General features: G+C 38.8%; 1 protein-coding gene across 10 annotated transcripts; it reads left to right on the plus strand.

The window, feature by feature from the left end:
* Positions 1-553: 553 nt before the first annotated feature.
* On the plus strand, positions 554-26,886 carry LOC106961281 (otoferlin). 10 transcript variants are annotated; one of them, XM_015054895.1, is made up of 44 exons: positions 554-720; positions 1,722-1,795; positions 1,887-2,013; positions 2,536-2,590; positions 3,542-3,673; positions 5,500-5,562; positions 5,716-5,800; positions 5,968-6,127; positions 6,571-6,757; positions 7,232-7,418; positions 8,241-8,464; positions 8,586-8,694; positions 8,778-8,964; positions 9,059-9,179; positions 9,914-10,014; positions 10,470-10,560; positions 10,803-10,919; positions 11,023-11,175; positions 11,952-12,135; positions 12,323-12,447; positions 12,521-12,655; positions 13,082-13,243; positions 13,442-13,513; positions 14,015-14,134; positions 14,212-14,373; positions 15,054-15,216; positions 15,504-15,670; positions 15,860-15,889; positions 16,019-16,156; positions 16,253-16,328; positions 16,819-16,961; positions 17,035-17,169; positions 17,664-17,801; positions 17,892-18,019; positions 18,155-18,325; positions 18,780-18,940; positions 19,127-19,269; positions 19,349-19,437; positions 19,703-19,801; positions 22,951-23,192; positions 23,455-23,633; positions 23,924-24,024; positions 24,448-24,635; positions 26,222-26,310. In XM_015054895.1, exons 2-43 carry the CDS (start codon positions 1,747-1,749, stop codon positions 24,626-24,628), a joined length of 5,592 nt encoding a protein of 1,863 aa, XP_014910381.1. In that variant the 5' UTR covers positions 554-720; positions 1,722-1,746; the 3' UTR covers positions 24,629-24,635; positions 26,222-26,310. The 10 variants fall into 10 exon arrangements, with proteins under 10 accessions (XP_014910381.1, XP_014910380.1, XP_014910388.1 ...); XM_015054894.1 differs by lacking the exon at positions 19,703-19,801 and adding an exon at positions 20,011-20,109; XM_015054902.1 differs by lacking the exon at positions 19,703-19,801 and adding an exon at positions 20,011-20,109 and having other exon boundaries at positions 15,600-15,670.

Here is a 26,886-nt window from a genome sequence, read left to right on the forward strand (position 1 = left end):
ACAGACTGTGAAAAATTGGCTCCTTGGCAAGGTATTGTGGGACTACTCTGTTTATCTATTCCTCACAGGTGCAAAGAAGTTTCTCTGGCAAATAACCTTCAGAGTGACGACAAAAGTCCATAAGCAAAATAAGAAATAAAGACTTAACATCACACTAGTTTAATTCGGTCATGAGACCCGTGAACATGTAATAAAGTCTTCCATCGTCAACATTTTTTTAAACAAAACTTTAAATCACGTGTATTCCCCTCGGTGTGAGTAAAGTCACAATTAAACAAAGCATTACTTTGATAGGTTAGGTAAATATAAATGCACTATGGAGCACTTTGTAGAACTTAAAGCTAAAATGAAGCATATAAAGATAAACAATTTCCAATTAATGCTTTCGAAAGGTTAAAAAAAAAACCGCTCTAATTTTAAGCATGTTGTGGTGATTTTTTCTGGACTAAACAAAGTTGATTTTTAAAGGTAAATACAATACCCCCTTATCTCCTTGCACCTCCCACCATTCCCTGCTCCCCTCTGCACCTCTCCTCCCAGCCCTGCAGCATTCACAGATATCTGCAACTCTTACAGCATCTACCAGCTTCGCCTTTGATTATTACACCAGTCTTTCTTGTATGCATTCCTGTAAGGAAACTTAGTTCAAAGTAAACCTCTGGGTGGATTTGCTGTGACCTGTTTGTGGAGTTGAATGGGATCAGTGTTGTCTTTGATGTGGTATGTATGAAAAACAATGTTTGCCTCCTTTCTACTTGCAGGTTTATCTGAACAAATACAAGGAAATTGATTTAATTACTTAAATTCAAAATATTAATTCACTAAGCAAATTTTTCATTTTTAAATGAAATATTAAACTATAATGTTGGAAGTGGTTTCTGTTTTTACTGAATAATTGGCATTTTGTACAATCATACTTTTAAATCAATCTTCCTCGCTGACATTTGTTTAAATTACACCAAAATTTGTCCTTTTTTTTCATTTTGTTTCAATAGGAAATGATTTCACGTGAGAAACCTGTGAGATGTAAATGTAAACTTTGATTTTCTATAAAATAATAAATATAAAAATAATCTGGATATTTTAAATAATGAATTTTACTTCTGTTCTCCAGTCTAAAGATATGTAAGCACTTTCCCTTGAAGCTAATCTAACGGAATTGTACTCACTTAGTTTTTATTGTAAAGTACTTTAAAACACCATGCAATAACAATTTAAGAATTTCATTGGAATCATATCTAATGTAACTTGGCTGAACTCTGACACACTTGACTCGGAAAGCTCGAGTGAAACAAATGGAAACCCTGTTCATTAATTTCCTGACATGTATCCATATCCGAAGCAAACTGGACGGTTTCCCACGTTTTTAATTATTAAGGCTCCTCATTTGTCACCCTCTCAATGACATCACATGGTCTTTGTTGCTGTGGTGATATATGATCCAGATAATATCGTGAGGACACCAGATACTCTTGTTTTGTGATTGGGGATTTTGGAGTATTTGTTTTATCTGCTGAATTATTGCAACCTGACCATAATGTCCAACCAACCTTCAAAGACGTGCATAAAGGAACTCATTTATTTTTTCCTTCATTTATCAAGTTTATCCACTGAATTGTCCACTAACTGATTGAGTGTGATGTGAAACAGGTCTACCTGAGGACAGATCACGTCCTCAGGTAGACGTTTTCATGACTCTTTTCTTTGATTCTCTGCAACAGAGCAGGGAGAGGAGTTTTCTCAGCCATGAAACTTGGCAAGGCAAAAAGCTCAAAAGACGACCATAAAAGAGGAGGTAAAACACACACCGTTATTCATAGCGTGAATTAGAATCTCTCTTAAAAATGCTTTTGATGTTTGATCGTTGCACTACATGACACAAACAGATGAACCAGCCATCCTGGAAATGGAAGATCTGGATAAGAAAGCCATGCGTCTTGCTGGAATGCTGGAGCCGGACACCATATCTTTGGCCTCAGTGACTGCTGTCACAACTAATGTTTCCAATAAAAGGTCTGAAGCAGTCCCACACACACACACACACACACACATAAGCTCACTTAAATGTACAGCAGGGAAGTTATTAAACATGGCTTCTTTTGTAGTGTGCTGTTGCAATTATGTCTGAGATTGGGTGTGTAGAAGAACTGCTTAATTGAAAAGGGAAAAACTTGAAACAAGGGGAACCCTTTGCAATGTGTTACTTTAAACGCAGCCTTCTTTCCTGTGCATTGCTGCAGCCGTCTTCTCTGAAGTCAAAGCAGTGAAAAACAGCCAATTATAGTACGCATTAGTTGTTTTTCCATATCTGCTTTTTATTGCTTGAAGTAAAGCCTTTTGTTTTCATCAAAATGTTTTCAATTGAAGTCGTTTATGAACAGAGAAACTTTGTGACAACTGAAAACTCAGTTATTATTTTTGCCATTTCTGCAGATTTAAGATTAATGAACTGATTCTGCACAATTACACATCGAAGGAAGGAAAATGTTAGTCAGTTAAAATGTTTAAAAATGTCTTTGTTTCTTTTTCTTTCAGGTCAAAGCCAGATATCAAGATGGAACCGAGCTCCGGGAGGCCCGTTGATTATCAGGTGTGTTTGTATGCAGCTTCTTGGGTCTTTTTCTGGTTAATTTTCTCAAATTGCATCTGGATTTCTGTTCTTTTCTATGCTTAAGCAAATCTTTATAAAATGAGCATGCAGTGTGATTTCAGGTACATTCTAAAAAAAAAAGATGCTAATGAAAATCATTCATTTTGATATTCTGAGTGTTTTTTTTTTGTTGTTTTTTTTTTAACTCAGCGATATAACTTATTTATTAAAGCATTTATAAAGGCATAAAATCCAAACCACCTACCTAACAGTCCAAGATCAATCATAGCATGAACTCCACTTGCTGAGGAAAAGTTAATCAGTGTTATTATTTTCACTTGTCAGTGGTTATGATGTCATGCCTTGATCTCTGTGTGTGTGAATGTGTGTATGTGTGTGATTCCACCTTCTTTCTTTAAAAAGAAAAATAAAACAGCAGCACCTTTTCTCAGAGTGAATTCCTTTGAGAATTTCTCGCTCTTTGCACATCAAAAGCCAAATAAGGTCACACTAAACAAAACAAAAAACATACCAAAATGACAAAGACAGCCATGAATACAAAGCAGAAGAATGTAGTGAATGTTTGCTCTTTGGTTTTAATTTATTTCTTTCCTTAAGTCAATAGACCAAAGGATCAAGTGCAACAAGCACTACTTAAAAGACAGGAATTTATAAGGTTTACTCCAAAACAACAGTGAATTGTTTCAGCACAAACTATCACTTATATCTACATAACTCCAGAAGTTTACAATTATATAAAACACTTAACTTAACTGCAAACCAAAGAAACATTTACCACCCGATTAAACTAGTTCCGATCACTGAATTCTGCAAAAATATCTGACTTACTTAAAAAAGCAAAATTTCCAATTACAAGTACTGAAGATCATTTGGATTATTAAAGAAAATAGTACTGTTTAGGTAACCAGATCTGATAATCTCTCCCATCAGATCAGCATCACAGTGATTGAGGCTCGGCAGCTAATAGGCCTGAACATGGATCCTGTGGTGTGTGTGGAAGTTGGCGATGACAAGAAATATACATCCATGAAGGAGTCCACCAATTGTCCGTACTATAATGAGGTGAGACCTCGATTGTTTTTCCATTTATTGTGCTTCATGAAAAAGTGTGATCTGACACATCCACATAAACCATCTTGCTTTACATTACGATAAGGCTGAGGAACACAAGGGATTAGTTTAGCTTTGAGCTTGAGATTGGACTCAAAAAATATTGATTATGCTGAAGTGTAGAGTGCTCAACCCCCCGTGATGATGGAGAATCTCTGCTGGATCTGGGAAGGATTAGTCAGGGTAGAGGAGAATGTACCAGAGCCCAGACTCTTTGTTGTGCCCTGCAGGGAGTGAAAGTGACAGTTTGTCTGTTATCGATTCCCAAAGTCTGACTGAAAATCCCCACTGAGAGAAAAACTTGAAGCCAAAGAAGTTGAAATGGAAGCACCTCATGTTTCCAGTGCTCACTATGAGATTGCTGTGGCTTATGCTTTTTGCAGAGATATGTTTTTTTGTTGTTGTTTGTTTTTTGTGGCAAAAATATCATGTAGAATTGATTGATATTATTGCCTAATTTTCAGCAGTGAAGCTATATGTTTTAGGCAATAATGGCTCAAATTAATTGCTTCATTTTGTGTTAGAAAGCAATGCTTTTAAAATAAATAACTGTCTTTAGAGTCCTTACCATTAAGATTGACTTAAGTATATCAAGTAGATTAACTTATGTTTTCACAGCTTATATTGTGAAAATCAAGGGATTTCTTTTACCTTTCTCTTTTTTTTTCATTTTCCATCTAAGTTAAGCAATTTTACTTTGATAATTGACAGGTTTTCTTACTAAAAATTATTTAGGGGTCTGTTAAATTTGAGATTTAAATTATCCAAGATTTGATTTTTATACTAAGACTTTACTGTCATTTATTTCTATCAAGGAAATCTTACCTTAGAATCAACATGCGCAAAAGCAAGAGTCTGTTGATGCTTCTATGCATTTTTAATATTAGAAAAGCATGTGTGCTGACTGCTTCAGTTATTTAAAGCAACATACCCCCTTATCTTTATTATCTTCTTACACTAGAAGCTCATGTAAACTAACATATAGTAAAATCCAAAATTTCTCATGTGCAGTCATCCACTGACTGCACATAAAAAATAGAAAGGCCTTGAAAAATTCAATATGACAAGAAAAGATGTCAAACTCATCAGAAGAGTTAAAGCTATTTTCTTGAATCCTTCCATATTTATGGAAAATGAAAAACATGTAATGTTCAGCCTTATAACATAAAAATCAACTAAACTTAATTGATTTTTTAAAATCATTTGTGTCATTCTGTGGTACAAGTTTCCAGACTGAGGGCCTAGTCAAAGTCCAGACCTCATCCCTCCATCCCTCTATGACTCCTGCTTTCCTTCTCTCCATCAGTCCCTCCAGACTCTCTGTCTGCACTGACCCTGCCTTTAATAAGCTTCTCGTTCCGTTTATTTTTGCTGTTTATTTTTACATAGCAGCTAATAAACATTAGCTGCTATGTAACCTTGCTGCCACATATTTTCCAAGGCCATACCTTTACCTGCATACTGAACCCTGCACTTCAAACAAGCTCATTTCCTGTGAAGATGACATGATAATCCCCTTTGTTCTTGACTGAAAAGTTTTGATACTTGTTGTGAATTCTGCAGCTCTCTGTGAACAATCACAGTCTGCACTCAGAACTATCAATCATCTGTTTTCTGTATTCGCTCCTGTACCTACTCAGGATTGCAGAGGGGCTCTCGAGCCCATCCCAATCTGAGCCAAGCAGAGAAAAAGTGTGATGTTGTACTGTTGATGTTAGAGGCAGGAGTAAATACATTGCAAATTTAATGGAAAACCCCTGTTTCTCTACTCCCTGCAGTATTTTGTCTTTGATTTCCACGTCCCACCAGACGTCATGTTTGACAAGATCATCAAGCTCTCGGTTAGTAATCCATAATATTTAAAGAAACTCTTTCTCATCCAACCTTTGTGCGAATTAAAAAAAAAAAAGAAAGAAATTTAAAAATCCAATTTTTCTTGTGAAAATCAGTTCCATAATTGTGTTTTTAGTTCACTTTCCTCTGTGCCTACTTAGGTTATTCATTCTAAAAACCTTCTAAGAAGCGGGACGTTGGTGGGAACCTTTAAGATGGACGTTGGGACGGTTTACTCTCAGCCTGGTAAGCTAACATTTTCATCTCCAGTAAGAAGCAGCTGATGACTCTGGCTGTCAGTATGCAAAAGAGTTTATAAAAACACTTGTTTGACAAGAAGAATGCACTGCTTTGAATTTTATGTTTTGTCATTTTTGCTGGTTTAAAAATGCATCTATTGACATCTGCCACAGAACACCAGTTCTACCACAAATGGGCCATCCTGTCTGACCCTGATGACATCACAGCGGGGTGCAAAGGATATGTAAAGTGTGACATTGCAGTTGTCGGGAAAGGTGATAACATCAAGACGCCGCATAAAGCCAATGAGACGGATGAGGACGACATAGAAGGGTGATATGTTGTTTCTTTCTCTTGAAACTAGATTTCATCACAAGATCAAAACTCCTGCTTGCTGCAGTCAGCTGCATATGCAAAATCATTCATTTATATTAATGTATTATATACATCTGTGTATCATTTCCCCTCAAAATGAACTAGTATCTCCAAATATTTTCATAACAAATTGATATTCTGCACATAAAATGCAACTGCAAACAGAGAAGCAAGATGAGATGCAGCATCCATACTTATGCTAATATTTCATAAGACTGAATATAGTTGAAAGATTTCCCTCCAAGCACAAACTAAATCTGTCTTATCAATAATCACCCAGTCTCTGCGAATGCCTCAAGTTTATAAGATTTCAATTTCTGAGTGAAAACTTAACAATAGATGCAATCGTGCTCCGCGGTCAGCTCTCTGAATATGTTTTTCTGCCTCTGCTTGTGCTGCAGAAATCTGCTCCTCCCAGAAGGCATCCCAGCAGAGAGGCAATGGGCAAGATTTTATGTGAAGATCCACAGAGCTGAGGGACTTCCTAAAATGAACACCAGCATCATGGCAAATGTGAAAAAGGCCTTTATCGGAGAGAACAGAGACCTTGTCGACCCCTATGTTCAAGTGCAATTTTCTGGGCAAAAGGTTATCTTTATTTCTTCTCCTTCTCTCTTTTTTTAAGTGCTTTATTATTTTTTTTTTTAATGACTCCATGGGGAACATTTGCAGTGAAGAACTCTGTAGGTCTGGCAAAGCATACAGATGTGGTTTAGATTTACAGCTTCCCAAAAGCTGAAGTATGGTTGACCACTAAATGATTTAATCATATTTTAGGATTATCTTATATTGCTTTCACCTTATTGTGAAGCAATAAAAATAATTAATATTTTTGAATCCATTTTTTTTCTGTCTCAGAAAACCAGTCTAAAATGTTTTCACAGTTTTGCTATCTGAAAAGCTCAAATGTGATTTTCTTAGAATCAGCTGCTGACTTGGTTCCCTCCAGAAACATAAAATAGATTACACCATAGAGTACTGTATTGTGATATTGTGATCAGCTGTGTGTGTATTTCCCCCGGTCTGTGAGTTGAGTGTTAAGATGCTCCTCTATGTCTCCAGGGAAAGACTTCGGTCCAGAAGAGCAGCTATGAACCAATCTGGAACGAGCAAGTCATCTTCACAGAGCTGTTCCCTCCTCTTTGCAAGAGGATCAAGGTGCAGATTAGAGACTCGGATAAGGTCAATGACGTTGCCATAGGAACCCACTTCATCGATCTACGGAAGATCTCAAACGATGGTGATAAAGGTATCAGTCAAGACACAAGAGGCAGCATGGAAGTCGATTGTCTTATTAGAAATGATTGCTGATGGAGTATGTTCATTATTTTTCCACAGTTTTATAGCATGTGGTGGTTTGTAGGTCAAGCCCTGTTCCGCAAAGATCGCTAAAGGCATCCAAACTGATAAGAATTTGCACATGCACAGCTCGGCAAAAGGGAAAGTGGAAGGAAAATAGTAGATTTTTTTTTCAAAATTTATTTTACTAGTAAAATCTGAAAAGTGTTGTGTGCAATTGTATTTGCCCCCCTTTACCCAGAGACCCCTAAGTAAAATTCAGTTCCACCACAAACATTTTAGAGGTTCCTGTTATATTACTCAACTATCAGTTCCAGGAAAATAAGTTTTCCTGGATCTTATTTTTATTGAACTCTTGTTTACCCTGAGCATGTAGGTGAACATTTCCTCTGCCCTGTTTTGCATCCAAATCAGGACATCCAAAGTTTTGCAAGGCACCAAATATTATACTATTATATAGTCAGAATATAAGAGTTAAAACAACATGTTAAATGTCAATATGATTATGCTGTTTATGACTTTCATTATTTTTCTGAGAAATATCTCAAATTCCACTCATAATCAAAACAAACAGAGTAATTTCATTATAATTCCTTACTATGTGATTAGCTATGGTTGGAATTCATGCATAAACATGTCAAAAAAGCTCTGTTTTTCCTATGACACACTTTTAGTTTGGATAAAAGGATTTTGAACTGAATGCACTGAATGTAGATCTCACTGTCTCCTGAGATCAGCTTAAATCTTTTCATTTTAATGTAAACTTCCTCAGGCTTCTTGCCCACCCTGGGTCCAGCCTGGGTCAACATGTACGGCTCCACTCGTCAGTACACTCTGATGGACGAGCACCAGGACCTAAATGACGGGCTCGGCGAAGGTGTGTCCTTCAGAGCACGCCTCCTTATCTCCGTAGCCGTGGAGATCCTGGACACTACATCGCCTGAAATCATCTGCTCAACCGACGTTCAGGTGGAGCCTGTCTCCAACATCTCAGAGGTGAAAAGACTCCTTTGCTTTTCAGTGGATACTTGTAAGGGTGCTAAGCAACCAGCATCACTGTTTTTTTTTTCACCTTCCTCTAGAATAGAAATGCTTATTAGCCTTATTTTTCCATCAGAGTGCCACAGGGAAAATGGAGGAGTTCTTCTTGTTTGGTTCGTTTCTGGAGGCTACTATGATCGACAGGAAGATTGGTGACAAACCGATAAGTTTTGAAATCACAATAGGTATTTGACACTGCTCTTGGTCTTCACACAAAATCAATAGCTACCGTAACCGTGTTCAATCACCTGAAACTCTCTGCCGACAGGAAATTATGGCAACCACATTGACGGTGTGAGCAAATCCTCCTCTGTGAAGAAGAAAAAGAAGGAAGGAGAGGATCAGGAAGAGGAAAATGAGCTGATCCAAAACTCCAGCGAGGATGAGGCTGATGAAGATGCGGACCTCACCTCAGTCTCCTCGACTCCTCCCATGAAGCCTTTCATCACAGACAGGTCTGAGGTTGCTAAAGCCGGAAGGAACTTAAAAAGAAAAATAATTTAAAAAATAATAATTTTAACTTTAAAATTAATTTCCCAAACTTTACAGAAACTACTTCCATCTACCCTACTTTGAAAAGAAGCCATGTGTCTACATCAAGAGCTGGTGGCAGGATCAGAGGAGACGGCTTTATAATTCAAACATGATGGATAAGATTGCAGACAAGTTGGTGAGTTTAACTCTTTCTCTGTGACTAATTTATACCTGTGATCCTCAGGGCCATTAATCTCATAATTATCTTGCCTTTTACTGATGAAGTTGATTTTTTTTTTCCCCAGATTGGACTGAAAATACGGCATACAGCCTCATTTATTTCTAAAAGCAAAAACTGTACGTCCAACTTTGAATTTATTGTGGCTTTTCTATAATCCACACAGGTTTTATAGCCAAACAAAACCAAAATTGAGGTTTTCAGGTGTAATAACAAGAACAACTTTTGGAGGATTCATTTGAGCTTTTCAAACTAAGAACACTTTACAAGCTTTAAAAGCATGGTGGTGGTAAGATCATGCTGAGGGACTGTTTTACACAAAGCGGGTGAAATAATGATACTAAAACATAGGAACCATAATTCCAAGTTCTTCAGTCTCAACTCAAATCAAATTGTGGCATTAAATCTCTGCAATGTCCTTTACCACAAAATCTATTGATTTTTAAAATAAACTATGACTTTGTTGCTTTGAAGTGTCGTCAAATATTATGTAAGAATTATGCCAGATGGTACATTTAACGAAATATTAGTGAGGGCCTATGCATATCCATTATATATTAGTATATAAATCTGACCATGTTTGTGTTACGGTTATTATATGTCTGCGTAATAATAATAATGTAATGCATTTAGTAAACATCAGGTATTGTAGTAGTATTTGTTTGACTCTATTTCCTTGTGTGCTCCACCAGGAAGAGGGCTTAAATGATGTTCAAGAGGTCATTAAGACAGAGAAGGCCTTTCCGGAGCGCAGACTCAGGGGAGTTCTGGAGGAGCTCAGCATTGGCTGCAGGTAATCAGCTCTGCTGCAAAAATTTACCTTCATCTTGAATCAGAACCAGAATTGTCAATAGTAGTAAGTAAGCCCCCTATAGAAAGCTTCTCCCAGCAGTGATTGCAGAGGAAATGTTATGATTGTTTTAGGCTGCACCAAAATGGGCTAGTTTAGTTTTCATGCTATGTTAAAAACATATCTCCCCATAAAAAGGCAGTTATCTGCCTCTGGAGAATCTTCCTCCAGCAGACAAACTCATTCATTAAGGGTTTCACACTGAAAACAGTCTGCAGATTTCATCAGTGTTTTTTTTTTTTCTCTTCCACTTAATGATCTGATTGTGTTTTTTTAAATTCAGTTAGTATTCAGTACAATGCTCTCAGTGAGAACCTGACACCAATATGTTATGAATATATGTTTCTCTGTGTGTGTGTGTGTGTTTTTTTTGTTTTGTTTTTTTGTTTTTGGTGCAGTCGGTATGTGACACTTGCCAACAAAGATGTGAACCTGGCAGGCAGAACTAAGCTTGATCGAGAACGGCTCAAGTCATGCATGAGAGAGATGGTAAGATTTATTCCTCTTGAGCACAGGAGGGAGCTTCAGTGAATTAACGCATCGGTAGCTTCTAATCTTACTGCAGTACCAAGTAAATGAAACAGAAATGTATTTCTTGTAGGTCATCCTCATGCATCTACAGGATCGCACTGAATTTTCAGTGTGCATTAGGCTCAAAATGTGGGAGAAAAATTACATAAAAAGGTCTTTTTTTTATCATTAAACATTGCTATCACGTTTTACTGCTGCAGGACAGCATGGGACAGCAGGCCAAACAGATTCGCACACAAGTGAAAAAGAACACGGTCAAAGAAAAACTCAAGCTGGCGCAGAACTTCCTGCAGAGGCTCCGTTTCCTTGCCGACGAGGTAGAAACTCAGTTCTCTGTAATCCTTGATACTCTGTAATAGATCACGAGTGAGGAAATAACTCAAGACAGTTTGAAGTTTCCTTTCTTTAAATTATTTCCAGCCTCAGCACAGCATCCCAGATGTTTTCATCTGGATGATGAGTAACAACAAGCGCATCGCCTATGCCCGAATTCCTTCCAAAGACATTCTGTACTCTGTGGTGGATGAAGAAACTGGCAAAGACTGTGGAAAAGTCAAAGCAGTCTTCCTCAAGGTACCACCACCCATACCCTCCTTTCTTAACTTATTAAAGATCTGATCACAGGTTAACATGAAGGCATCATGGCAATGAATAATTGATTATTTGGGCATTTGATGATGCTATGCAACAAATAACATTAGTGTTTGTAATACACTTAAAGAAATAAGCAAAAGTTAGTATTTTCTGTGAATTACCTCAGAGTCATAATATTAGACATACAGACTCAAATGTGTACAGCCCCTCAGATGTTTAGTTAATTGTTTCCTAGCAAGCCAGAACTCAACCATCTGCTTTCTGCAGCCATAAATAAAAGGCTTTTGGCAGGATTTTGACAGGATATTAATTCACTCTTCTTGGCAGAATTGGTAGAGCTTATTTAAAATGCTTGGTTTTCTGGAATTTACCTGGCTTTTAAGCATAGCTGAATTATGAATTTCTATGCAAGCCAAATACCTACTGGCTAAAAGGCTTTACTGTCAGATTAGGAAAAAGGAGCTATTCAGTAACAATTTAAAAAAGTTATTTGGAGGAGTTAACACAACATTATAGGACTCTTCATTTTTGGCATCCAACCAAACTAAATGAACTCCCACACATTCTCCTATGAAGAGTGGTGAAATCACTTAAATAACAAAAGAGACAGAATATATTGAAAAATATGAAGATTTTTAAAAGCTTGCATAAAATCTTGCAAAATTGGTTACTGACAGCAGTAGTTTTCTTGTGGGGGCTTTAGGTTTTAGTGACTTCACATTAGTAACATTCATTGTTATAACCTCTCCCCACAGCTGCCTGGTAAAAAGGGGTTTGGCCCTGCTGGCTGGACAGTCCAGGCTAAGCTGGAGTTATATCTGTGGCTCGGCCTCAACAAGAGCCGGAAGAACTTCCTACATGGTCTCCCAAATGGTTTCGAAGAGATCAGAGCCACCAAAATGGGCCACGGGCTTCCTCCAGTCACCCTCGTCTACGACAGTAAGTAGTCTGTAATTAGTGAAAATGGAAAACTGTGAGCTCTGCTAAGCTGTTTTTAAACTTTCATCACATCTGTTGTCTTTGAATAGTTTAGCAACCAACTTTTAAAGAGAGGATCAATTTCTTGATGCAGAAAAAAATGTGTCGGAATAAAAAGTAAAAGCTCCGTGTTTATTGTTTTCACCAGTGAAGCAGGTGTTTCAGCTCCGAGCTCACATGTACCAGGCCCGCAGTCTGTTTGCGGCTGACAGCAGTGGGCTTTCAGACCCCTTCGCTCGGGTTTTCTTCTCCTCACAAAGCCAGGTTACTGAGGTAACAGCGGTCTTAACTTCTGTGTGAGTTTTTGTATCGATTCACGTGCAAACCGGGCTGGTGTGTGCCGCAGGTTCTAAATGAGACGCTCTGCCCCACGTGGGACCAACTGCTGGTGTTTGATGATGTCGAGCTGTTCGGAGAGGCTACTGAGCTCAGAGACGACCCTCCGATCATTGTTGTTGAGTTCTATGACCAAGACACTGTGGTAAGATCCTTTGATTTGATGCTAAGCTATAAAAATATATATATACCTGTGAAACAATGAAAATAGCTGAAGATTGTAGCCGTTCAAACTAAAATCTCTGCTTTTCCATCCCTCATTCCTTCTGTCTGTCCACCCTTGTTTTTTTTCTGCATATTTTACATTTATGTTCTCACTTATTTTTGCTAAATAGAGTACTCATGTTATAACTTATGTATCACTCATATTGTAAATATTTAATCATGATTATGTAAATCTACTACAAGTTGTACTATCAGTAACTGAACAATATTCCAGCATTGCACCACTTTGGCTAAATAGTGACACCAAGTGGCTGATATTGGTAACTGCACCCAGACCTGTGTCTAATCCCCTTCCCTGATCCCCTCAACTTTTCTTCACTGTTATGTCACACAATGTGGTGCACAGGGTAAGGCAGAGTTTATAGGTCGGACGTTTGCAAAGCCCATTATTAAGATGCGTGACGAGCCTTACGGACCACCGAGGTTCCCCCCACAGCTGGAGTATTACCAGATATACAGAGGGAACAGCATTGCAGGAGAGCTGCTGGCTGCTTTCGAGCTACTGCAGGTAACAGAGGAAACACAGTGAACCATGCTGCTTAAAGATGCTACTTGTGAGATCACAGATTTTCATTTTAGAAATTTGATAAGATTCCTTTTCCATTTTTGTTGTAAAAATCCTTCCTTAACTTTCTTCCATCCTCATCACTATGACTATTTTCCCCTTAAATCAAGCCTTTTGTCTTTTGACTACTACCTCTTACAGATACCTTTTGATGCAGAGGAGATCAGGCGAGCTCTAATCGCTGTCCATGACTTTGCTGTTCCTCAAATAAAGGTCCTCTTTAAACTCCCTTTGTTTTTGTTTTTTCCATTTCAATTTATCTTGCTCTCCTAATTATTTCAGTGTTGTATATCCTTTCACTTTCACTTCTTCACACTTCTTGATTGTTTTTAAGATAGAATTTTGGAAAAAACTAATAATGTAGGACTTTTAACTGTGATTCTTTTTCAGGAGTACGATAGCATAAGACATACATGTACAATGAACGTAAAAACAAGAATTGGGTGCATACATACAGTCTTAAACAAATATAACACTTCCATTATTTTGGGGGGTTACGTAGCAAGTAGCAGCAAAATGACACGTAGCGAGAATAACTCTAACTGAACATTTGAACACTTTGTATCAAAAATAGTAGAGCATTGTTAATAGTAGACTTAAATTGCTGGTGGTTCCAGGATTGTTCTTTTAATTTCATCAGTTATGCTTAAAAGTGGCCCCTCGGGCAAAAAAAAAAAAAAAAATCTTGAAATCTGACCTTTCAACTCACATTAGGTTGGTCAAGGAGGCAGGGCTGATCTTCCTCCCCTTGAAGGGCCGACGGACTCGGAGCGTGGACCCATCCTCCCTGTTCCCCTGGGCATACGTCCCGTCCTGAGTCGCTACCGCATAGAGGTGAGCTATTCCTCCTACTTTGTGTTTTGAGCTTTACAGGTTACCTCCGTCTCACTCTTCTTTTTTTCCCAATTCAGGTATTATTCTGGGGATTAAGGGACCTGAAAAGGATCAATTTGGCCCAAGTTGATCGACCCCGGGTGGACATTGAGTGTGCAGGTCGAGGAGTTCAGTCTGCCCTCATTCAGAACTACAAGAAGAATCCCAACTTCAGCACCCTGGTCAAATGGTTTGAAGTGGTAAGTTTGTTTGGTTTAAGCCGTTTCTGTTTTAGCAAAGGTTAATCCCTCCCTCCTTTATCACAGCCAATTGTAGTTCTATGTATAAGGTTCTTTGAAAAGAACCTTATACATTCTCTGTAGTTATTGCAGAGAGTTTTCATATGAAACATGAAATTGAATTATGTAACTCCTGTGTTGGTCTCCTTCCACTTGTTTCCTATCAGTTACAGGACTTATTTCAAAATTTTATTATTGACTTTTAAGGCTCTTAATGTACTTGTCCCTATTTTATTGGCAGGATTTTTACACAATCATGTTTCATATGGAAACCATCTAAAAGCATCCAGTCGACTGGATGCTTTTAGATGTTCCTTGACCCAAACTGAAACGTAGAGGTGATTACACATTATTTTTGTGGAACTGCTGAGACCTTACAAACCTTCAAACTGATTTTCATATCCACAGCTTTTGATTTGAGTGGACAATTTCAGATTTACACCTGTTTATGCCTTTTTTTCTCTCTTCTAATGTATTGGAATGTGTTTTCTGCAAACATTTTTGTTTTATCAATACTTGTCACCTTCTCACTTATTGCCTTCTCATGTAATTTAATTGTTTTCTAAAGTATTATTCATTGCTTTTGGAACCCTGCATCATGTATAGTCATTGAGCTTGATGTTGACATTTTGTTACCGCAGGACCTGCCAGAAAATGAGCTTCTCCATCCTCCTCTTAACATTCGGGTGGTGGACTGCAGAGCATTCGGACGCTACATCCTGGTGGGGTCCCACGCTGTTTCCACTCTCAGACATTTTATCTACAGTCCTCCAGACAAAAGCTGCAACAATTGGGCCACTGCAGGTACTTACAGCCTAAAGGATCCCTAGTATTTATTGGTGTCAGCTCCTCTTGTATTTCCAAGTTGACATTTTTATACTCAATAAAACAATAAGTAATAGCATACTTTGATTCAACTTCGTGTCTCTGTTTTAATGACTTTTTCTGCTTACTTTCATTCCTCAAAATCCCTCTTGTGGATATCTTACCTCTATTTTCTTGTCTTGTTCCTCTCTTGCATGCCTCCTCCTGTATTGTCCTTTCCTCCTGCCCACTGCTGCTGCTGTATTTCATCATCGGCTTCCCTCCAGCTAAGCTAATGAATGGCTACATGGTTCTAACCAATGGCTGCTCCCAAGCTCGCTCCTCACCCAGCCTTTCTTCCCGCACCTTCTCTCGTCCCGCAGGTGACGTCTCCGTCAGCCTAGAAGCCGAGCCCCCAATCCGAAAGATGGACACAGTTGTCAAGTTGGATGCTGTAAGGATTTCTGTCCTGTCTTCAAGCTGAATAAATAAACATGTATATCTGTCCTGTATGCACTTCCTTAGACCTCAGAAGTATTACCCTTGCTTGTCCTATGCTTTTTACCTGTCGTTGTATTTGTGCTGTTCATTCCTGTATCACCCATTGTGCATTAACCCTTGTGCTGTTTTATGTAACGCCCAGATGTCTGATGCTGTTGTAAAAGTTGACATGGTGAGTAGTTCCCCTTAGACATTTAGCAGCCAATGAGCTCAGGAGTGCATGCAGTAAACTGTTTCAGAGCCTTGAATGAAAAACCAACAACAATCTGGAATAAATTCATGTCTTTGTGACTTTTTCAAGAACGAAGACGAGAGTGACAAAGAAAAAAAGAAGAAGAAAAAGAAGAAGAAGGGAGGAGCAGAGGAGGAGGAAGAGACGGATGAGCGAGTGCTGGACTGGTGGTCCAAGTATTTTGCCTCCATTGAGACGCTGAAGGAGGTTGTATAGTCTGTTCTTTCCAGCTCTGTTCACTCATTTTTATGTTTTTTTTTCTGATGTTAATCTTGTTCTGTATTTTTTTCGCTGGTCTGCTAGAACCTCAGATCCCAGGAAGCAGCTCAAGCAGAGGCAGAGGAGAGAGAAGACCTCGAGATAGCAGCTGAGGCAGCAGGTGTTTGACTTTTACAGGATATATACGACAAATATTAAATCTTTGATATTGACATATTTATGCACATTTTCTGCCTTTAATTTTTGTTTAGAACAATGAGGGCTATTCTGATTCTCCATCATTGGTTGTTTTTGCAGGGGAAATATTTTTACAACCCTCTCATTTTTCAAATTTTGTCACATTACAGACACAAACTTCAGTGCGTTTTGTTTTACTTAAAACATCGATTTTCAAATCTTGCCACAGAGACTCATATATTTACCACCAACTCTGTCAGTGTGACACTTCAATATGTATTGCTCTAGGCTCGGATGTCTATATCCTCTGGTTTTATGTTCTAGCAGGTAATATCACCTGACTTCAGCATTTTAGGGAAATGTACTTTTTATGATAAAACGGCGATATGCTTCGAACGCAACATGTTTTGTACTTCTACATCTAATCCTCTTCGTGACTCCATTTGAACCGAAAAGTTTCTCATTCTGATCAGATATCAGACCCGACGACCTCCACCTAAAAGGCTCCAAAATGAAAGAAAGGTTCAAAGAGAAGAAGAGCTCCAAGCAGAAGAGGAGTCAAGCTGCGGACGGCTCAGAGAAGCGGCCCCCTAAAGCAAGAGTGGATGAGCTAGTGGTGAGTTTCTCAGGCGGCAAGCCAGCAAACAGCTAAGTACGTTTGAATTTTTCATGCTGTCTGGCTCATGCAGGTGTACAACAGAGAGCTGGAGAGTGAGTATGGCAACTTTGAGGATTGGCTTCACACGTTCAACTTGTACAGAGGAAAAGCGGGAGATGATGACGAACACGCCCTGGATGATGACAGGATTGTAGGCAGATTCAAGGTAGGAACACAGAGTGGAAATATATGTGACTCAACCAGCTTGGACGCTGCTGCCATAATGATCGAACTCAGTGCCTACCAACATGCCTACCAACCAAGCATACAGAAAGACGCTTAGATTCAATAAACTATTGACTTGATTAATTTTTATTTTTTCAATAAGGTCAAAGTAAGACTGTTTTTTACTCTTAGAGAATAGAAACAGATTCAGTGTCTGTTCTGTTTTCCAGGATTCAGCTAATTTATACATCTCTTATTATGACTGAATAGAAGTTTGAATTAAAGGCCCTCAAAATATTTAAAGAACTTGCTTACTTCTAAGTAGGATTGCAAAATTCTTGAAGGATTTCTGGTAAACAAATGGTTTATATGCACAAATTGACTCTGAACCACACAACATACAATGTCTAAAGTTGCCTCTCTGAGCGAAAATGTCTGTAACTTTGCTGACTCGGGTCATTTTCCTCACAATTTGTCTATCTCTTTGTGACCCAGGGCTCTTTATGTATGTACAAAGTACCACTTTCTCAGGAGATCACAAGAGAAGCTGGGTATGATCCCAACATGGGGATGTTCCAGAGCATTCCGCATAACGACCCCATCCACGTTCTTGTCCGGGTCTATGTGGTCAGGGTGGGTGACATTCTTGATGTTGGAATCGATCCAAGAGCGATTTAAAAATGCAGAAGACATTTTAAATGAATTTTCTTTTTACTTTCTCAGGCCACAGACCTTCATCCAGCTGATATCAATGGGAAGGCCGATCCATACGTCGTCATTAAGCTGGGCAAATCAGAAGTCAAAGACAAAGAGAACTACATCTCCAAGCAGCTCAACCCTGTGTTTGGCAAGTGAGTGGAGAAAAAGCTACTTTTAGCCCCTTGTAGTTTCTGAAGTCAAATGGTAGAAGTGAGACATAGTTAAATTATTTTCCCAACTCTGCATTTTTTTAATGCATCAGTATGTATCTGCTTCTTCACGGTCAGATCCTTTGACATTGAAGCCACCTTCCCCATGGAGTCGATGTTGACAGTGTCTGTGTATGACTGGGATTTGGTCGGCACAGACGACCTGATTGGAGAAACGAAGATTGACCTGGAGAATCGGTTTTACAGCAAATTCAGAGCCACGTGTGGCATTGCGTCCAACTATTCTATGTGAGTAGCTGTATGCTTTATTCTGTGAGTTATTTCTTCAGCTGTTTGGAGTTGTCAGTTCTTTGCACGTAGAAAATGGAATACAGATGTAAAATGTATTAGCACAGTAATTTATTAGAACAGTAAAGCCTAAAGTAGCTGAAGATCTTAGCTTAGAAGCTAACAGACCAGGCCTGAAAACAAAACTCAATTTGTCATTTATGCTTACACACAAGCTAGTGCTTTTGCTACAGCACAACACAGGTTTCAGTAACAAAAGTTAGAAACGTTGTTCATTAAAGATTTTACGTGCATTTATTTCAAAATAGGTGGATTTTCCCCATATTGCAAATATTTAGACAAGTTAAATTTGTGAAAAGTAACTGCAACCCCTGCACCCAGGTTGAAAAAGTGGTCTCTGCCCAAAATCTTAGAGTTTATAGCTTGAAAAATATCTGTTATCTGTTGACTTTAGGCATGGTTACAACATTTGGCGCGACCCTATGAAACCCAGCCAGATCCTAGCTAAGCTCTGCAAGGAAGGGAAGATTGATGGACCTCATTATGGGCCGGGAGGCAAAGTCAAAGTCGCAAATCGAATCTTTACTGGAGCAACAGAAATAGAGGATGAAAATGGTAAGAATGAATCTCTCTTCTAAAATTGTGAGATCAATGGAAGTACTTCTACAACTGCTTGGTGCAATATTCAGAATTACAATTCAAACATTATTCAGCGTGTTGTCTTAAAATTGTGCGCGATTTTCAGCTTTTTAGCGTTTTCGCTCTTCAGTTTGTTCTTTCGCATTTGCATTGATCGTGCAGGTCTGAAGAAGCAAACGGAGGAGCATTTAGCCCTGAGCGTGTTGAACCACTGGGAGGAGATCCCTAGAGTCGGCTGCAAGCTCGTTCCCGAACATGTGGAGACCAGACCTCTTCTGAACCCGGACAAACCTGGAATCGAACAGGTGGGATTGAATCGATTGGTCCTAGGCTGTAAATAAAACCACTCTGGTCGTTACAGATTCCTTTTCTCTTCTATTAAAGGGCCGACTTGAGATGTGGGTGGACATGTTTCCGATGGACATGCCCGCTCCTGGGCCTGCAATTGACATATCACCACGGAAACCAAAGAGGTAGGTGCTGAGAACAATAAACAAATGTTACCTTGAATTTTTATAAATTCTACTTCTTATTATTGTCCTGATGACCATTCAGTCAAAAAGAGATTTATTTAGGGCTTTCAAAGTATTTAACAGAACAATATTTATTCCAGCTTAAATTCAGGTGAGTTCTTTTTTTTTTTTTTACTAGTTGTGTCAAATGCAGCTTTTGTATGTAAATTTTAACATTAAACATAAGTGCAACTACATTTGTATGTGTTCCTCCTCCTCTTACTAGATATGAGCTCAGGGTGATTATTTGGAATACTGATGAAGTAATACTGGAAGACGATGATTACTTCACTGGGGAAAAGTCCAGTGACATATTTGTGAGGGGGTAGGTACGGCGGGATAAGGCAGCCTGGCCTCGTCCCGTGGGTGTGAGCTGTATGTGTTTTTTACTGTTAACCATTATTTCTTTTTTGTTTTGTTTCCATCTTTTCTTTTTTCTGTGTGCGTGATTGTGTCACGTCTCTGTTGTTTGTGGCGTGTCTCCTGTCTGTTGTCTTTTCTCTCCTCTCCGGTTAAAACTCCGCCGGTGTCTAGTTTTGAGCTCCGTGTTATTATTTGGAACACTGATGACGTAATTCTAGAGGACGATGCTTTCTTGACAGGAGAGAAGATGTCTGACATCTATGTCAGGGGGTAAACACACCTTTCCATCGCATGGCTCGCGGAAATTCCTTGCTTCTCTGCTCCCAAATACCTTGATTAAGTTCTCTGTGACTCTTCCTGCTGTAAAGCTACGTGGCGCACGCAAAATTGCTTGTTGCAACCACTTTTTCTAACACAACAAAAAGCAATTCCTACTGAAAAAGTACTGCAGTAAGGACCAAACCTCGATGCATGTTGACATTTTACATTAAGAAGAGAGTAATTTAACGCAAACTAAACCTACTGTGACGCACCTAGATTTGTATAATTTTTACAAGCTTAATTATTTACAGTGTCAGTAGGCGGCTGTAGTATTGTCAGGTCACCAGGTCATCATGGAGCCTCTTAGACACATACAACCTTTGACACACACTCATTCCCGAAAGCACTTCAGATTATCCAGCCAGATACATGCATTAAAGTAGAATAATATCTTTGCCCTTAGCTGTCTGAGAAAAGTTGTTTTTAGTTTAAGAATAAAAAAATAAATCATGAAGTTTCATAACGACTGCAGCAAAATCTCAGAAGTCAAAGAAGAAAAAAGTTTTTGTTTTGTTTTTTTACTCTGGCATATTGTTACATTTCCCTTTAGAGTGCATCCAAAACAACAATTGTCTGACAGTCTGAACTCTGATCAAGCTGCAGAGTAGCTGTGTGAAATGTTTCAGCCCAGCCTGAATTTCACTCCAGAATCAAGTGGGGATATATCTGCTCTAATTTATTTATTTATTTCTAAAGTGGTTTGGTCCTCTACTGCAGCTATATTTAAGGGGATTTTTAATTTTCTAATTTGAAAAAGAAAAAATGTTTTGCATGGAAGCATACTTTCTTGTACACTCACCAGGCACTTTATTTGGAGCAACATGTTCATACTGGGCACCTCTTTTTTCTGCTTAAAAATAAAAATTACAACTATCTTGATGGACATGAAGGAGATCTGATGTATCACTTTTGCACTGATACCTCAAGAGTCCTTCTTTACGTAGAAACTGCAATATGGTAAACTCTACAATGATACTCATATGTAAACACAGGTATATTTTATCTGCAAAAAGTCTTGACTTTTTGTTTCAATGTTTGAATTCTAAAGCAAATTTGGAAATCAGAATATTTTTTAGCTTACATCCTGTTTTTTTTTTTTAATTGCTGTCTTGATTAATAAATCTAATTATTTGCCTCAACCAGTTTAGTCATTCACCATTAATCAAGTATTTCCTCCTGCAGTACTGTTTCTCACAATGCAGTTAGAAACCGCCAATTTTTCACATTAGCTCTGCTCAATCAACAGTCAAAGTGCCTAAAAGTTTTCTTCATCTTCTTATTTAAGGAAACCAGCAACATTTTCCATGTGTCCCTAATAAAGTGCTTGGTCATTGTATGCATGCTCGAATGATGTCATTTCTGCAGCCTGGATTTGAAAATAAGAAATAATTTATGTAATTTTTGCTGCCTCCTCACTCCTGCCACTCTTCACAATAGCCGGTTTTACCACAGCTGATTTCACCTCTGAATCCGTTGCCCCTTGACTTTACCGTAACACACAGTGTAACATCCTAAATCATTTCAGCAGCCGGCCAAGCAAAATCATCGTAGATATAACAAAAGCACATCTTGTGATGTTTAGGGTTCCAATGCAGACTGGGACAGTGGAATTGCCATCATGTATGGATTTAAGTTTGAAGAAAGAAAGTCAACTCTTGGTGGCATTTTTAATAAATAAAATCTGTAATTATAAGAAAAAAAAATGAAGGGAAAACAAAAGCGGGATTTGTTCTAGTTTGATTTTTCTTAAGATTATGAGTTTACTGCCTTGAGAATAATGTAATTTTTTGTGATAACTGTGATTGTGACACAAATATTTGTAGTTTTTATGATTTCAATATTAAGTATGAAAGTCATGACACTCGGGGATAACCTGCAGCATTTATGCCGTCCCCTGTCACGATGTCACCCATATGAGAAACCATCACTGCCAACAGAGGCATGTTTATATAGTTTAATGTTTAACCACGGGATGCTGCATCTCTGGTGCTACTAATAACTCTAAGCCCCACACACTATAACAACAAAAAAAATCAAATCCAATTAAATATTTACAGTTACACTTTAAACACAGAGAGAAAATGGAATAAAATTTAAGTCTTGAAACGTCTAAAATCTTCAAACAGAAAATGTGTTGGAACCCTGGATGTTTCAGATGTAAGCAAGGTTACCTCCCACTTTATCCGAAATAACATTTCCTGGTGCTGTTTCTCGCCTCCACCTATTGCCCAGCCTGTTATAAGCATCTCAGTTACCAAATCAAACCACTTTGTTTCATCAAGATTCTTCAAAGATGGCAGAAAATTGATCTACCTATTGGTGTTTTTGAGAACTGAGAGAGCAGCTCTTCTTCTGCCCCCCTGACTCATGAAGCCAGTCTCACTCAACTGTTAATGAAAACAGCTACTTTTATATTTGAAGCTTTAATTTTGTCAAACAATATTTTAAATACACCTTCCTAAGCAAATTTTTAAATTGAAATTTTTTATTGACTATATTTGACACTATGATGAAGACGTTAAATCTGATTTAAGCTTTAGGAGCCACATGCTGTGATTTTAGACTACTAAAATTGCCTTTCTTCTACCTTCTGTATTGGATTGGTTCATTTAACAAATCTAAATTGTCAAGTACCGCAACAAATTTTATCCCAATCACTAAGCTGATGTACTAACCAACTGTTGCAAGTTTTTACATGCATGATCTTTATAATCAAACAGCAAAATCTGTTTACATGTCATACTGCTTTGGAGACCTGCCTCACTCCTTTTCGTTTCACTGTTTCCAAAGATGGCTGAAAGGGCAGCAGGAAGACAAACAGGACACAGACGTGCATTACCACTCCCTAACTGGTGAGGGCAACTTCAACTGGCGCTTCGTCTTCCCGTTCGATTACCTTGTGGCTGAAGAGAAGATCATCATCTCTAAGAAAGAGTCCATGTTCTCCTGGGACGAGACTGAATACAAGATCCCTCCTCGTCTCACGATGCAGGTCTGGGACGCCGACCACTTTTCTGCTGATGACTTTCTCGGTAAGGGCTGATGATTATTCTCTTTTATTAGAGCAAGTTGTAGAGCACCGAGTCATGCTTTGACTTTTTAGATTGAAATGCTGTTGGGACATTATTTCAGTCTTGCTGTTGGAGTGGGATATGTTTAGACGTAACTCTCTGGACTTACTCAAGAGATGCACCCAAGGATTTTACTCAGTCTGAAGGGGCAGGAATATTTGTTCCTGCAAACTAATTTATCTGAGAGTGACATCTGACTGCTGTTCATATCGCCATTTTCCAGGGGCTATTGAGCTGGACCTGAACAGGTTCCCCCGCGGCGCAAAGACAGCCAAGCAGTGCAACCTCGACATGATCCGAAATGAACAAGAACTTCCCACCATTTCTATCTTCAAGCAGAAAAGGGTCAAAGGCTGGTGGCCTTTTGTGGCACGTGATGAGAACGACGAGATGGAGCTCACAGTAAGAACATCATCGTCTTCAGAAATGACAGAGACTTCATAAAGTAATAGCTAGAAATAGGCATTTCTATTTCTATTTCAAATAGCCACTATAGGTGAACCAAAATGGAAAATTGAAGGTAGAGAGGATAGAATAACTATTAAAGTGGAAAATGGTTGTGGCAAAAGAAGGGTTTCTGAAAAGATTTTCTAAAAAGTCTTTTTTCATATCTTAGCCATTTTTTTGTAAAATACTTTAAAATTATTATCCATATTTGTAAAAGGAAAAAAATATATATGTTGTGTTTTCAGGGTAAAGTTGAGGCTGAGCTTCACCTTGTCACTGCAGAGGAAGCAGAGAAAAGTCCTGTGGGACTGGGGAGAAATGAGCCGGACCCACTGGAGAAACCAAAGTAAGACTCAAATTCATTGGAATTTTTTTTTTTTTTTTTTTTTACAAATACAGTACAAACACTGGCTTTTCCAGTTAGAAAGTGTGTGGATCCTTTTCTGCAACTACACTCAAAGGTCTCTTTAGCCTTCCTTTTTTTGGACATTCATTCATGATGTGCAATAAGCAGTGTGTCATAAATCAAATTCCAGATGATTTTTTTCTTATTTATTTTTTTACCAACACTGCTTTCTGCACTGTTAAAAAGGCCACTGTTACACACTCGTTTCTCCTCCTACCATGTCTTCAACTGTGTCCCTGTCTCTTCCCCTCCCCTCGTCCCTTCCCCTCTTTTTTTGTGCACACAACTCACCCTTTACTCCCTTTACTCTCTGCCTCACCGGCGCTCCTGTCCTTCCTCCTCCCCCTGCTTTCTTTTGAAAAGCCGCCCGGATACGAGTCTAATGTGGTTTCTGGGCCCTCTGAAGTCACTTCGTTACTTCATCTGGCACAACTACCGCTGGCTGATCCTCAAGGCTCTGGGGCTGATACTGCTGCTGCTCATGCTGGGCCTCTTCCTCTACTCCATCCCTGGCTACCTTGTCAAGAAGATCCTGGGGGCCTGATGCGCTGGTAGCCTCTGCCCCCTCTTCACTGTCTCTGATGGATTCAGCTGTCTTTACTATCTCCTCTTGTCTTGTTTTCTCTGCTGTCTCCAACTTTTGTCTCCCTCTACCTTAGAATTAGATCAGTCTTCACTCATACTGTCTCTTGTCTCTTGTTTCAGTGTCTCTTGTCAACAAGTGCCATTGTACATCTCATGTGTAGCCACCTGACTGATTTGGAACAGGTGTTTTAAGTAAAGTGTTGGATAAATGGTTCATGAAAAGGAGTGGAGTGTTTCAGGGTCACAAAAGAGTTTGGTTTGTAAGGATGCTCCTCTGCGAAATAAAAAGTATTCTCAGGTTTCTTTTATGCGAAAAGAAAGTGCACCCTATTAATTCTGGGTTTTTGACATACCTGACTCTAAAATTATTGTGATTTAACTACAAGTAAGCAAAACAGACAGCAGGTTTAATATTGCTACTAAAATAGAAAAGTCATTTGTGAAAAGCAAAGTAAGCCCCATAATTTAATAACTACTAGAACCAACTTAAGAATCAATAACCTACAAATGATTTTATTAGTTTCCTACGTTGTTGTGAATGGACTCTTCTGTTTGGATAGCTCTCCTGCCTTCTTGACCAAATGTCAGCCATACTTCTGCTATTAGAAAGATGCAAAGTCCACATGTTCTCTGGCAGCAAACCAAGCTCAAATCATTTTCCACTGTGCTTTACAGTTGGAGTGAAGGAACCTGGGTATTGCTTTTTATTAGGTGCCATGGATTTTGGCCAAAAATCTTTGCTTTGGTTTAACCTTAGTATTGGGATTCATTCAAATGCAGCTTTGCAAACCTAAGTTGTGCTGCAATTTTCTTTAAAGAGATCCTGGGAACCCTTCCAAACTTGTCATGTCTAATATTTAACTATGTGACGGAATTTTGGCATTTGTCTCAATTTGCACGTCTGACTTTGGAGTATTAACTGAAATGTGCACTGCTTGTAAGAAGCAAAATGAAATGTTTGCCTCTTATGAAGCCTTGCTCACTGCAGGGTCACAAACTTGAAAAACATTTAACTCCTTAAACTGAATTATTTTGTAGATTATTTCATTTCAACATAATGATAAATAAACACTTGTTACTGAAAAGCAGTGAATTTAACAGCTTTTTATGATGATTATGAGATAAAGTTATAAAAGGCAATTATTTAGACTGAATCAGCTCTCTTTTGGGTGTGTTGGTCTGCATTTGTTTAGCTGCCAGTAAGGCGTGTAGAAACAATGCCAGCTGTTGGAGCTGTTGCTCAGTCATCCGTGCATTTTTCCACCCATCTACCCATTTTTACCAACCATTATTGTAAAGCTTTGACTGTGATTTGTGCTTTTGTTCCTCTGAATCATTAGATTGTGAGTAACCTAAACGACTCACAACTGCAGCATTGCGTTCAGTGCACTAACTACGGCTTTCTCTTTCTCCCATTTCTGCCCCTGTGCTTCATTGTGTTCTTCATTATCTTCATTATCCCTTTTTTACCCCCTTCCTCCTCCAACCCGCCCATTCCACCTGCATGTTGTTTCCAACGTTCCCACTTCCATCCCATCGAACCTGCCTCCAGTCGCCCAGACACCACCTTCCTGTGGTTCCTGAGCCCGCTGAAAGCCATCCGCTACCTGGTGTGCAACCGCTACAAGTGGCTGATCATCAAGATCGTGCTGGCCCTGCTGCTGCTCATCATGATCGGCCTCTTCCTCTACAGCATGCCAGGCTACCTTGTCAAGAAGCTGCTGGGAGCTTAGGGCAATGCTGGGAGAAAGGGGAGGATAAAGGGGAGGGTGGGGCTACTAGGGGATCCGCTACTGGTAGGGAGAGAGACTCCTCTCATCAAATTCACTCTAGTTTTTGTAACGCTACCTACTGCTTTAGAATAAGCATCTGGACTTCATCCTTGAACTGACTACACAGCAATCTGAAACCACAAAATAACCCCTGATTTATGCTTCTGAAACAATATTTACAGTGAATGTCTCTTTACCCATTTGCACAGTGTTTTATTCATTAACATGAAAAACTGTCAGGTTAGTGGCTAGACGATTGCATGGTGACTCATTTCAAGTAATGCTGCACGGGCTACATTCACTGTAACTGATCCTCAAGGCTAACAGGGAACAAATGAAGGGGACTCTTGATAACACTTTGACTTCTGTCTGTTTGAGCATTTAAAAGAAATTCATAAACATTCAGGAATTGGCTTTAAAATTCATAATTTAGCTGCAAAAAACA

The sequence above is a fragment of the Poecilia latipinna genome, unplaced genomic scaffold (assembly GCF_001443285.1).
Source record: "Poecilia latipinna isolate Pla-1442-1.1 unplaced genomic scaffold, P_latipinna-1.0 Scaffold1285, whole genome shotgun sequence".
NCBI classification, from domain to species: Eukaryota; Metazoa; Chordata; class Actinopteri; order Cyprinodontiformes; family Poeciliidae; genus Poecilia; species Poecilia latipinna.